We start from the raw sequence: 13,683 nt of genomic DNA on the forward strand, positions 1-13,683 counted from the left end.
TTCAACAGCACCATCTGCTGTTGGAAAAGGTGAAAGCAGCTAGTTTTGTTATACACTAAATTTGATCTTTACATTTAAAATAATTGGAAGTAAATACAGAGGTCTGAAGAGTAGACTTAGGTGTTCAGCTTTAAATGAATCCAGCAATTCTAGCCTCAACATAAAGTATTTATTATGTGTATATGATGTGTGAGTATTAAGTGCAGTGCCACAGTGCATATGTAGATACAAGAGGATAACTCAGTGGAGTGCTTCCTTCCTTCCACTATGTGGGTCTTGGGGGTCAAACTCAGGTCATCAGTCTTGGCAACAAGCATCCTGGCCATCTCACTGGCCTCTAGCCCCAACTTTGTTTTTTAAAAATATTTTTTAGGAGCTGGAGAGATGGCTCAGGAGCTAAGAGAACTTGCTCTTGCAGAGGACCAGACACTCATACACATAAAACAAAATTACAAAATCTTTAAAAATATTTTTAGGGTTTATTTTTAATGTTACCCCACAGGGGCCAGAAGAGGGTGTTAGATCCACTGGAGCTGGAGTTATATGTAGTTATGAGCTCTCAGACATGGATGATGGGAACCAAACTTAGCTCCTCTGGAAGAGTGGTAGTGCTCTCTTCAAACAAAATGTATATAGACACTTTGCCTGCTTGTGTGTTCATGTCTGCCTGGTGCAAGCCAAAATGTCTGTAGGTGTGTTTGGAACAAGGAAGCTTGGTGGGAAGGCAACTTCCTCACAGTGAAGCCTCTGGGATGAAGGGAAGCTAATTCTGTTTCTAGCTTCATGTTGACTATCCAGGAAAGTTAATTGCCCACATGGTTCACTTCCTACATCAGAAAATTGGTGACTGAAGGTGGTTATAGGGAGTTCAAGGACGCAGCTTTGCTGAATCATCACCCACACTAGGGCAGGTATTTTGATGATACAGCTACCTTAGAGTGATCTATGCATCTGTCAGTAACCTGGTTCACCATGCCTGGTGAAATGCTTTCTTTGGTCAGTGTGGTGGTTTGACTGAAAATGACCCCTAGAGGCTCATAGGGATTAGCACTATTAGGAGGTATGGCCTTGGAGGAGTAGGTGTGGCATTGTTGGAGGAGGTGTGTCATTGGGGGCAGGCTTTGAAGTTTCAGATGCTCAAGCCAAGCCCAGTGTCACTCTCTCTTCCTGCTGCCTTCAGATCTGAATGTAGAACTCTCAGGTACTTTCCCATGATCATGTCTGCCAGCATACTTCCATGCTTCCTGCCATGATGACAATGGACTAAACCTCTAAACTATAAGCAAGCTTCCAATTAAATGTTTCCTTTATAAGAGTTGCCATGGTCATAGTGTCTCTTCACAGCAATAGAAACCCTAACTAAGACAGTCAGTTATCAGCAATGAGTGGACATTTATTCACATCTCCCCAGGAAGATATCACCTGAATTTGTGTAAGTACACTCTGTGATGTCCAATGGTGACGGACTTGTCTAATGACTAGTGGGATGTGAAATTATTGAATGACAATTTTATGATTTGATTTTGTTTCTAACAAAGAAAACAGATTTCTTTATTATATTGAAAAAGCAAGTGGGCATGGCACTACCAGAAGAACCAACAGCTTGATTTGCTACCCTCCCTTCGTTTTTGTAGTACTGGAGACTAAACCCACGGCCTTGCACATACTAAGCAAGCACTCTACCACTGAACTATATCCACACCTCATGTCTTCACTTTTAACAGCTAGAGGCCAGGCATAGTTTCACATACCTGTAATCCCAGCAGGTTGAGACAGGAGGATCAGGAGTTCAAGGTCTACCTATGACCTAGTGACTTTGAAGACCACATTAAATTCACCCACTTTCTCTCTATATGTATGTATGTATACTTAGGAAGATGCTGGCTGCCAAGCCTGATATCCTGAGTTCCATTCCCAGACCCACATGTTAGGAGACAAAGGTTGTCCTCTGACCTCCACTTAGGTCATGGGTACATGAACAAATACAAATAAATAAACTTCTGTAATGAAATTTGAAAAAAAATATTAGTGTCTGGGATGTAGTTCAGTTGGCAGAATTCATGCCTAGAATGCATGAAGTCCTACTTTAAATCTCCAGCAACCACATAAAAATGAGCGATCCCAGCCCTGGGGAAGTGGAGGCAGGAAGATTAGTTCAAGATCATCCTTGACTACAGAGTGAGTTGGTGGCCAGCCTGGGCCTGTCTCAGAAATAAATAAAGAAATGAATAAAAAGCTATTGGTCACAGACTATGAAGAAACACATCCAGAGATCCCTGGGTTGGAATTGGCTATGATGATTTCTGTATGGCTGCCTCCACGTAGAAGATGAGTCTGTTTTCAGTAGTAAAAGGGATAATTATTAGGTAGGAGCAGTCTTAAAATCATAGCTATGGAAGAAGGCAATGTGTGGTTATAGAGAAGCCAATGATTAGTTGTGGTGAGATATATGATTTTTATATTTGGCTGGTAAACATTCCCATCTTTAGTTTGATAGTCATAAATCATATCTTCCTACCTAGAAGAATAGAGATATGACCATGACTTGCTGTGGAATAATCTTTTTGTACACTATGAATATGTATTACTCTCATTGGCTAATAAAAAGCTGATTGGCTGATAGCTGGGCAGGAAGAGATTGAGCGCAAGAGAATTCTGGGAAGAGGAAGGGCAGAGTCAGAGAGTTGCCAGAAAATGCGGAAAAGCAAGGTGAGAATGCCATACTGAGAAAAGATACCAAGCCACATGGCTAAACATAGATAAGAAATGTAAGAGTTAGCTAGTAACAAGTTTGAGCTATCGGCCGAGCATTTATTATTAATATAAGGCTCTGTGTGATAATTTGGGAAGTGACTGCTGGGTATTTGGAAACAAATGGTTGGGACAGAAAACATCTGATTACAATGACTAGCCATAGCTAATAATAGCTAACCTTCCTGGAACTTGATTGGCTCAGGAAAAGGCATATGGCAGTGGGGTGGACAGACTGATGCTGGGAATGTGAAGTTCCATTTCTGTTTAATTTGTTAAAATGAGAATGTGGGACCTGGGCACATGGGCAGGCCCTCCACTGGGGAGAAAGGTCCCCGAGGAATGAAGATGGAAGCAGAGATGTAAGGGGAAGACTCCTGCTGATGAAGCCTGGGGTTATTCTTGTCCCAAGGGCCCTTTCCTGTGAGCTATGAGTCTCTTTTACCTACACTTGGTTTAAGCTAGTATAATTTGAACTTCCGATTTAAATTTTTTTTTTTTTTTTTTTTGAACAGGGTTTCTCTGTGTAAGAGCCTGGCTGTCCTGGAATTCACTTTGTAGACCAGGCTGGCCTCCAACTCACAGAGATGGGCATGCTGCTGCCTCCCGAGTGCTGGGATTATAGGCTTTCACTACCACCTCCCGGCTACGTTTTTTTTTTTTTTTTTTAAATCACAGGGGATTAAACCCAGAATTTCATGTATCAGAGACAAGTGCCCTAACGCTGAGCTATATCTCCAGAATGTTTTCGCATTTATTTATTTTCCAGCATGTTTTACATTTATTTATTCTTACTTTTAAAGACAGGGTCTTATGTAGCCTAGACCTTGTGGAAATCATCTTGCCTCAACATCTCAAAAGCTGGGATTACAGGTGTTAGCCAACACACACACACACACACACACACACACACACACACCACTTTCATACTGTAGAGCAGGCTGGCCTTGAAATTGTGCTGGTGCTCCTGCTTGTCTTCCAACTGTTGGGATTATGGGTGTAGTTACCACTGCCTAGATAACATTTTTGTTTGTTTGTTTTTTGAAACAGAGTTTCTCTGTGTAACAGCCTTGGTTGTCCTAGAACTCACTCTGTAGACCAGGCTGGCCTTGAACTCACAGAGATCTGCCTGCCTCTGCCCCCTCCCCCCAAGTGCTGAAATTAAAGGCATGTGCCATGACCGCCTGGCTCTAGATACACTTTTTGATGTTGTTGTTAAATACAGAGTCTCATGTATTCCAGACTAACCTGGAACTTGCTATGTAGCTGAGGATGACATTGAACATCTGTCTATCTGCCTCCACTTTTCCAGTGCCAAGATGACAGGCATGTTCCAGTATGCTCAGCTTACATTTTCCCCCAGATTCAGTCTTACTGTGTATTTCAGGCTGACAATCTTGTTTCAGCCTTGATTTTTTTTTTTTTTTTTTTTTTTGGCTGGGGGAGTGTTCCAAGACAAGCTTTCCCAGAATAGCCCTAGTTGTCCTGGATCTAACTTTGTGGACCAGGCTGGCCTCGAACTCACATAGATCCACCTGCTTCTGCCTCCTGAGTGCTAGGACTGAAGGCATGTGCCACCACTACCTGGCAATTCCAGCTTGGAATTACTGGTATGTATCACCACATCCAATTTTAACTTCAGATTTTTTTTCAGATTTATTTATAGTACATGTGTATATGTCTCTGTATGGTTATGTGCACATAAGTATAGGTGCCCTTAAAGGTCAGACAAGGGTGTCTAGTCCCCTGGAACTGGAGTTACTGGCAGTTGTGGGCCACCTGATGTGGATGCTGGGAACTGAACTCAGGTCCTCTGCAAAAGCAGTAATTGCTCTTAACCACTGGGCCATCTCTATCCCCACTAACTTCTTTTTTTTTTTTTTTTTTTTTTTTTTTTTTTTTTTAAAGATTTATTTATTACGTATACAGCATGTATGACTGCAGGCCAGAAGAGGGCACCAGATGTCATTACAGATGGTTGTGAGCCACCATGTGGTTGCTGGGAATTGAACTCAGGACCTTTGGAAGAGCAGTCAGTGCTCTTAACCTCTGAGCCATCTCTCCAGCCCCTATCCCCACTAACTTCTGTTTTGATGTTGCAAAAGTCTTGATTAAAAAGTCTGCTACCACTGGACATGGTGGCACACACCTTTAATCCCTGTACTGAGGAGGCAGGCAGATCTCTGAGTATGAGGCCAGCTGGGTCTACATAGCAAGTTCCAGGCCAGAAAGCCAAGTGGTGGTAGCATACTCTTTTAATACCAGCACTCCAGAGGCAGAGGCAGGCAGATTTCTGTGAGTTCGAGGCCAGCCTGGTCTACAGATTGAGTTCCAGGACAGCCAGAGTGGTTACACAGAGAAACCCTGTCTCAAAAAAATGAAAAAAAAAAAAAAAAGTCTGTTAAGGTGCCCACTGTAATGTTATCTCTTTTAAGGCAATACTCCCCCTCCCCTTCTCTTGAGACAGTGTCTCACTGTACACAGCTCTAACTAGCTCGTAACTTGCTACATAGACCAGGGTGTTCTCATACTCACAGAGATCTACATGCCTTTGCTAATAGCCAGCTCTAGTGCCTAGTCTAGTAAAACTCCGTTCCCCATTCTGTCTTGTGGCAAGCCTCTGGTAATTCTCTTTTAGCTAGTCCCTTTTAGGCGTGGGTCATGTGATTATGGGGGCTGACAAGTCTCAAGTATGCAAGAATGGCCAGCCACACAGTATATAAGTACTGGTTTCTCCATTGCCACGAAGTAAACACTCCAAAAAGTAAAAGGAGAGGCGGAGCCAGGCGTGGTGGTGAAAGCCGGTAACCCCAGTACTTGGGAGGCTGAAGTAGGAGTTCCAAGACATCCAGACAGCCAGAACTTCATGTATGAGAGACAAGTGCACTACGTCCTAGCTTGCGTCTTAAAAAAAGACTGACAACGAAGACAGCCTTTCCCAGAGATCCAGAAAAATGGAGTTTCCCCTTACACCCCGTGCTAACTAAAGCACCCTCAACAGCACATTTTCCCGCTCGGTGGTTGAGCACACATGTGGCAGACCGCTTCTAAAAGCACACCGGTGCTCAAAGGATACACAGTCCGCCTTTAGCACCTCCAGAGGGAACTCCTAGGCACCTGGCTGGCAATCAGCACCCCTTCGCCCTCAAGCAGTTGCCGCCCACCAAGGGAAAGGCGGGGCGACCTGTCAGAAAGTAGCGCGAAGTTACATCAGTTGCTTACTGCAGCCAGATGAGATCTTTGGGGACACCAAGAAGGTCAGGCCCGCGTGAACAGCCATCACCATTACAGACTTGCCCGGCACCCGCGGGAGAACCTGTCCAAAGCCTGCGCGCCCGGCCCGCTCGGCCACGCCCACCCGCCTCATAGCCCCGCCCCCGGCCAATAGGGGAAGCCACTCGTCACAGTATTTCCGGTTCCAATCTTCCTACGGGCTTCCGTAGCTCCCTGTTTTCCAGGCATCGGCTCCGGCCCCGCCCCTACCGCGTCTTTGACACAGTCACGTGAGGGGTGCGCGCGGGGCCTGCCGGGAGTAGTGCTGCCGGCGGGTCAGGGTTCGGCCCAACATGGCGGTTCCTGTCGGACAGTGACCAAGGCTTTGCCGTCGGGAGGACCGAGTGGCGGTGGTCGGCGTCCCCACCGGCCAGGGTGGGATGCAAAGCTTCCGGGAGCGCTGAGAGGAGGCGGGGACGGGCCCAGGCCCCGGAAGCCGAAGCAGCGGCGGCTACGCGCAGTCGGCTGCAGGCTCCGGAGTGGGGCCGCACCCGGCCGGGCAGGCGGCGGCGGCGGCGGCGGCTGCGGCAAGCTCGGCTCCGAGGTGGGGCGGAGGCCGGGCGCCGGGCCGCGGCCATGGCCCAGTGCGTGCAGTCGGTGCAGGAGCTCATCCCCGACTCCTTCGTTCCCTGCGTCGCCGCGCTGTGCAGCGACGAAGCCGAGCGGCTCACCCGCCTCAACCACCTCAGCTTCGCCGAACTGCTCAAGCCCTTCTCCCGCCTCACTTCCGAAGGTACGTGGTGTTCTTCCTCGTCCATCAGCTGCAGCCGAGCCGTGGCCGAGAAAAGGAAGTTGGGAGCAAGTAGAGGACAGAGGGGCGGCGGCCCGGGGCTGCGGCTGACGAGGGGCGGCCAGCGTCTGTCAAGACCGCGCGCTCCTGGCCACCCCGGTTTTCTAAGCGCAGTCTTCCTCGGACGAGCCGGGTCATTAAGTCGTGAAGATAAACCTGAGCCCCTGCACAAGGGAGTCGAGACTGTTGTTAACAGTCACCGAACAGGATTTGGTACTTATTAGACAGCTAAGGTAGAAAGATGCAGCCTCCAAAACGGAGTTTAAGAGTAAAGATCTGCCATGTCCCTTCGTCGAGTGTTAAATTGGACTTTTAAAGTTACCTTGTTCGTGGCTCGTCTAGTCTTGGGGTTCATCTCTGTCTGGACTTCTGTTTGGCTGTTTACTTTCCTCCTTTCGACCATTCAAACAGGTTCTAGCTATACAGCAGTTGGCCCAATCTCAAGAAAAGCAAGCAAAAGTATTACATGAATAATAATAAAGGATGGGGGCTGCCCTGTAGCTCAGTTGGTAGAGTTTCTGCCTAGCATGCTGGAAGCCGCTGTCCATTGGCTTCTCAGCACCACACAGCACACCTGTGATCCCAGTGCTCGGAGGCAGGAAGATAAGAAGGTTAAGTCTTTCCTGGGCTATGTATGTGGCATGTTTGAGGCCAGCAGGGATACATGAGACTCTACCTAAAGAGAAAAATGTAACAATTAAAAAGTTTAAAGAAAAAAAATGACAAAGGATAAATTGTAGTAATAATATAGATGTTTCAAGTTATCTAGATTTATGGGGTTAGAACAGTTCAAGCGTTTTGTCCTTTTCATATTGGTGGTTAATCATAAGAAATATATTCATATTTAATAATTATTTTCTTTCTCCAGCTTTATTGTTTATTCTTGCTAATTTTTAAGATGAGTTTCACTCTAGTCCAGGCTGGTCTGGAACTCACTATATATATATATATATATGTATATATATATTTAGCTTGGCAAGTCCAAACTCCAGGCAGTCCCCCTGTCTCAACCTCTTGAGTGCTGAGATTACAGGCTTGAGCCACCATAACTGGCTCTTTCTCCAAGTTTTGATTTTTTTTTTTTGTTATTAAGGAAAAAAAAATCATATTTAAAATTTTATTCAAGTGGACAAGAGAGATGGCCCAGTGGTTAAGAGCCCATGTAGCTCTCACAGACAACCAAAGTTTGATTCCCAGCACTCAGTGTGTGGTGGTTCAGAACTTCCTGTATCTCTAGCTCTGGGGAGACTCGCAAGTCGAGACACACACACACACACACACACACACACACACACACACACACACACGGAGACTCGCAAGTCGAGACACACACACACACACACACACACACACACACACACACACACACCCCAGAGAGGAGAGAGAGGGAGGGAGGGAGGGAGAGAGAGAGAGAGAGAGAGAATTTTTAAAAGTTAAACATTTTAATTTAAGTATACTCTTAAGTGTGGTTTAACTGCTGTCTTTAAAACAGAACATAGCAAAAAAAAAACAAAAAAAAAAAAAACAGGTAAAGTTCCTTGGAAATTTGAGAGTTGTTTAGGATGAAGGGTTCTCTTATAAACTTTTATCAAATAACTGTGGTCTTTATTTGGTTATGGTGTTTATCCAAATACACGCACGCATGCACACACATATAGTGCTATACTGTTGGTTCCTGTGTTTACATGCTTCAGGCAATCTTTAGGAGACTTGCTGCTTTGCAGGTTTCTTTTTGTAGTTAGGGAGGAAGGAAGTATCCAAAAAAATCCAACTTTGAGGGGCAGAGAGATGGTGTAGTGGTTAAAAGCACTTGATACTCTGCAGAGGACCATGGTTCCATTCCCAGCACCCCTTGGCAGCTTATAACTGTAGCTGCAGCCCCAGGGGATCCAGCGCTGTCACCTGGCATAGCACTGTTCACAGGTGATGCGCTTACATACATGTACACATAAAACTAAGTTAAAAATTTTGTTGTTGTTTGAGACAGGGTTTCTCTTTGTAGTCGTGGCTGTCCTGGAGCTCACTAAGTAGACCAGGCTGGCCTTGAGCTCAGATCTGCCTGCCTCTGCCTCCCACCCTCCACCACTGGTGCATGAAAGTTGTATACCACCATGCCTAGCTAACCCGAACTTTGATAGTTCCTGGATTCTCTTCAGCTCTTCAGCCTATAGTTTATTCAACATTGCAGCTATTCCCATGCTTTACAGCAGTAGTTCTCAACCTTCCTAATGCTGCAACCCTTTAATACAATTCCTCGTGTATTACTTCATAACTGTAATTTTGCTACTGTTTTGAATTGTAATGTAAATATCTGATATGTGACCCAAAGGGGTTGAAACACACAGGTTGAGAACCATTGCTCTAGCGTTACTAAGAACAGCAAACCTCTGCATTTGTAATTCAAATGGGGGTGGGGTTGATAGGTCTGAGTATTAGCTCAGATTGACCTCTGTTTTTCACTGTACCCCAATCTAGCGTCACCCTTGAGAGCCTCTTGCCTCAGCCTCCTGAGTGCTGGGGCTACAGGTGTGCGCCACCACTCCTTGTTTCAGTTTATATTAAACTTTCCCGTCTCCCGTATCGAGGTTCAAATCCAGGCTCCTACACGTGCTAAGCAAGGGTTATCTCACTAAGCTATGTTTCTAGTCCCTCTTCAGTCTTGAATTCATAAAAAATGAACCCCGGAAGTCAATTTGACTTTGTGTGTGTTTTTTCCTGATGTGTTAAGAAAAATAAACAATGCTAATACCTGAGACCTGTTTCATATAGCTTTTTTTTTTAGTCACCGAGTCATTTGTTATTTCCACTTACTAATTGTCATTATTGTTGCTATTTTGGGACAGGGTTAGTTATGTAGTTCAGGCTGGCCTTACCTCACTATGTAGCCCAGGCTGGCTTCCAGCACACAATGATTCTCCTACCTCAACTTCCTACATGCCAGCATTACAAGTGTACACCACCACCTGGCCATTGTTGCCTTTTTAAATTTGAGGACATTGAGATATAGAAATAATAGCTTATCTGCAGTTTTGTATCTAGGAAAGATTTAAAAACAGGTAGTGTGACTCAGGATATTGTGATCTGAATAATCAAAATCATCTAATTTCTTGGGTGTGCTTAAAATTACTTTTTTATACTGGAGAGCAAGGTCTCATGTAATCTAGGCTGGCCTGGAACTCTTGATCTTCCTGCCTCTATGTTCTAAGGATTAGGATTACAAGGGTGTGTTACCATGTCAGGCCTCATATATATAGTTAAAATTTTTGGTAACCATGATAATACATAAAGAAAAAAATAGCATATGTTTTCTTTTGATGCTGAAGGTTGAACTTGGGCCTCTTGCACTAACCTTTTTTCTTTTGCACATAGGTATATTCCCAGCCCTGGTGGGATTAGTTCCAATAATGTAACTTATTTGATCCATGTATTTCCAAAGTTTTGGCAGATTTATTTCAATAGGTATCCAATATAAAAGATATAAGTGGGAGGTTTTGCATTCTTTTTTGTTGCTAAAGTGTTTTAAAAATGGTGTGCTTTTTGCTTAAATATCCTCTTTTGTGAGTAGGTGCATTTTTAAGGACTCCGTAGGCCTTCTGTGATGGTGCGGGGATAGAAGTGAACTTGTGTCCACTTGTATTTCTCCTTGAAGCATGGGAAAGATTAGGAAGGAGTACAGTGAGGTGGTTGATAGACAGAGAGGTGGTGGAAAGACAAAAGCATTCACCATGTATTCAAGAAGGAGTGAGGTAGAATGGTGTCTTAGTTCCTCTTGTTCCTGTGATAAAATATTCTGACGGAAGCAGCTTGAGATACTTGAGATATTTTGGCTCACAGCTGAAGATACAGTCCATCATGGCAGAGAAGTGAAGACAGAAGGAGCCTGAAGCATCTGGTCACATTGCATCCACAGTTAGGAGCCAGTAGTGATTGCAAACTCTAGTTTCCCATTTTATACAGTCCAAGGTCCCTTTTAAGGAGATAGTTCCCTCTACAATCAAGATGGATAACCATCGTAATCAAGCTAACCCTCCAGTGGCATGCCCAGTCTTCCAGGTGATTGCAGATTCTATGATGTTTGCAGTTAAGACTGCTGTCAAATGGTTAGGTCAGAAGGTATAAATTGTAGTCAGTGTTTAGGGGAGAGTAGTGGGAAAGCAATCTTGTGGGGTACAGAATTCAGAGGAGATGCTGGGGAGAGGAGAAGCTGAGTTTCAGGAAGGGGCTTCTAGATTTCATTTCTAGTGGTAACTGTGAGGCAGTCTCGAGTTCTTGAGCAAGGCCATTGAGTTTGTAGTTTATAAGGGTCATATGAGTTGTTATAAATTTTTAAAAAGTTTAAGCTGCCATGGTACAATGTCTGTAATCATATTGCTTTGGAGGCTGAGGCAGGAGGATTGCTTGCTTGATTCCAGCTTGAATTACATAAGGAAACATTCAGAAAAGAAGAAAAAGTTCAAAGGTAATTAAGATATAGACTACAGTGTCAGCATAAAAAAATTTGGTAGAACATTAATTTTGGAGGGGGGCTGGGAGTTCATATAGGGGAGGTGGAATGGGTATATAATAAGAATATGGATGTATGCATGTGTGAAATTCTCCAAGTTAATGGAAAATAATATATTCAGAAATTTGGTGTAACATCCCACCGCCTTTTTGTTGCTGGTAAATAAATTTTGGGGCTTTTTTTTCCCTTTATGGAATGTGTGTCATATAGAGATTCTTCAAAGATTGTTTTTTCCTTAGGAAGTAAGTCATAAGAATATCATTTAGGTAGTACAATTTCAGGATCCAAGTAAAACAAGTTACATTTTCTTTTTTAAAAGATTTTCTTTTATTTTACAAGTATGGGTGTTTTTGCTTGCATGTGTGTCTGTGCACCACATGCATTCATTGACAGCAGAGGTCAGAAGAGGGCTTTGGATCCCCTGGAACTGGAGGAGGTACAGAGGGTTGCTAGCCATCCTGTGAGTGCTGGGAGTTGAACCCTGGTCCCCTGGAAGAACAGCTCTTACTGAGCTATCTCTGTAGAGCCAAGTTAAAATTTCTTTACTCAGAGAAAGGAATGTAAACAAACAAACAAGACTAGATTTTATTTGTGGCCAGCAGGTTTGTTTGATTTGCCCTGACTTCTGAGATCAAACTTTGTAGCAGGAATCTTAAAAAGTTCTTATTAATAAAATCAAACCTGAGCCAGGTATTGGGGTGAAGCTGGAAGATCAGAGAGACAGAACAAGCCACAGCTAACCTCACCTGGCCAACTTCTCAGCTGATCTTGTTTCCTCAGCCTGGAAGCCTCTGTGTCCTCATATCCGAACGGCTCTCAGCTGAACTGTGCTGCTCAAAACCTAAAAGCTTAACCAGCCAAATGCTTAACCAGCCAAATGCTTCTAGTTTCTGGTCCTCACGCCTTATGTACCTTTCTGCTTTCTACCACCACTCCCTGGGATTAAAAGCTTGCTTTCTGGGATTAAAGGCGTGAGTCACCATGCTTGGCTGTATCCTTGAACACATGGATTTCTGCCTCTGGAGTGCTAGGTTTAAAGGTGTGAGTGCCACCATTTTCTAGCCTTTGTATCTAGTGGCTGTTCTTTCTCTGACCCCAGATAAGTTTATTAGGGTGCACAGTATTTTGAGGAACACAATACCACCACAAAACTTGGCTTAGTACAGTCAAGTATTTCCAGAAGATTTATCTTTAGGCTTCAGTAGAAAAACACATAGTTTAAATATTATACTGAAAAGACAGTTACTAGAAGAAATTTGAGTACCATTTTTGTGTAGGACCTTAAAAATAGCTATTAGGCTTCAAGTACATGTAAGTTAGATGATAGCGAGCCAGTTAAGGTTTCTTGCATGTTTTTAAAACCTATGAAGAATTAAATACACTGAATCTACCAATGAAGCACAGTTCAATGGTTTTGTATGTTCTTGATGTGTGCTCCAGATTTAACTTGTATTCACTGTTCACACATTTTGTGATCCTACGACTTCTTTTCTATGATGCTGGAGATTGAACTGGGACCTTATGACACTACGGGATGCCTGTTTACGCTTGTAAATAGTACTGTAGCTACCAACATAAAACAAACCCAGTAGCGTCTTTGGAGGGTCTGTGTCTCCTACTGACGTCAGGCCTTTTTTTTTTTTAAACCTTACAGGTCCTTTGCATGTATATTATGGCTTCCAGTTTGTCTGTTTGTTTGTTTGTTTGTTTATTTATTTATTTATGGGATTCCTGTGTGTGAGAACGTGTGTTTCTGTATCTATATGCATTTTTATGCTTTTTCTGTGGCTCTTTTTCTTGTTTGGTTGTCTTGTCATTTTAAGATTTTTTTTTATTATCTTTTTGTATTTTAATATTATTCCTTAACTGCCTATTTGTTTTCTAACTAGAGACAGAAAGGGTGTATAGATCTGGATGGGAGGAGAGGTGGGGAAGAACTGGGAGGAGTATGGGGAAGGGAAACCGTAATCAGAACATATTGTATGAAAAAAATGTATTTTCAATTAAAAAAAGGATTAAAGAAAAACAACAACAACAACAAACAGAGCTAGGGATGTACCTCAGTTAGAGTGCTTATCTAGAGTGCATACGCCCTGTATTCATCCCTCACCACCATAAAAGAAAAACACAAAATTTATGTACTGCTGAGCTGTGTCCTCAGTCCTCTAGTATTTTCAGAGATTTGTATTGGCTGTAGGCTTCAAAGAGTTAATCATGCCTTACTGTTTGTTTGATGGTAGTTCTCTAATAATTCTAAATAGTATTTCATTGTATCATTTTAGATGTGTTTTCAGAAAATTTCACTTTAAACATTAACTTTAAATTACAGTTTCGGAAGAATGTACACTAATGTGTTGAAATTGAT

The 13,683-nt window shown here is 43.4% G+C and overlaps 1 protein-coding gene across 6 annotated transcripts in view; it reads left to right on the forward strand.

Annotated features, from left to right (window-relative positions):
- The first annotated feature begins 6,162 nt into the window (after window positions 1-6,162).
- LOC131902092 (trafficking protein particle complex subunit 8-like) overlaps window positions 6,163-13,683 on the forward strand; it is a 32,788-nt gene continuing 25,267 nt past the window's right edge. For 2 of the 6 annotated variants that reach the window (XR_009376998.1, XM_059253139.1), the window contains exon 1: window positions 6,183-6,757. Coding sequence is in view for 2 of the 6 variants with exons in the window: in XM_059253139.1 (XP_059109122.1) it covers window positions 6,601-6,757 (157 nt within the window). In the remaining 4 variants the exon portion in view is untranslated. Of the gene's footprint in view, window positions 6,758-13,683 lie in introns of all 6 variants that reach the window. The other 4 variants (XM_059253138.1, XR_009376997.1, XR_009376999.1 and 1 more) reach the window with 4 other exon arrangements.

The sequence above is a fragment of the Peromyscus eremicus genome, unplaced genomic scaffold, assembly GCF_949786415.1.
Source record: "Peromyscus eremicus unplaced genomic scaffold, PerEre_H2_v1 PerEre#2#unplaced_2114, whole genome shotgun sequence".
NCBI lineage: Eukaryota > Metazoa > Chordata > Mammalia > Rodentia > Cricetidae > Peromyscus > Peromyscus eremicus.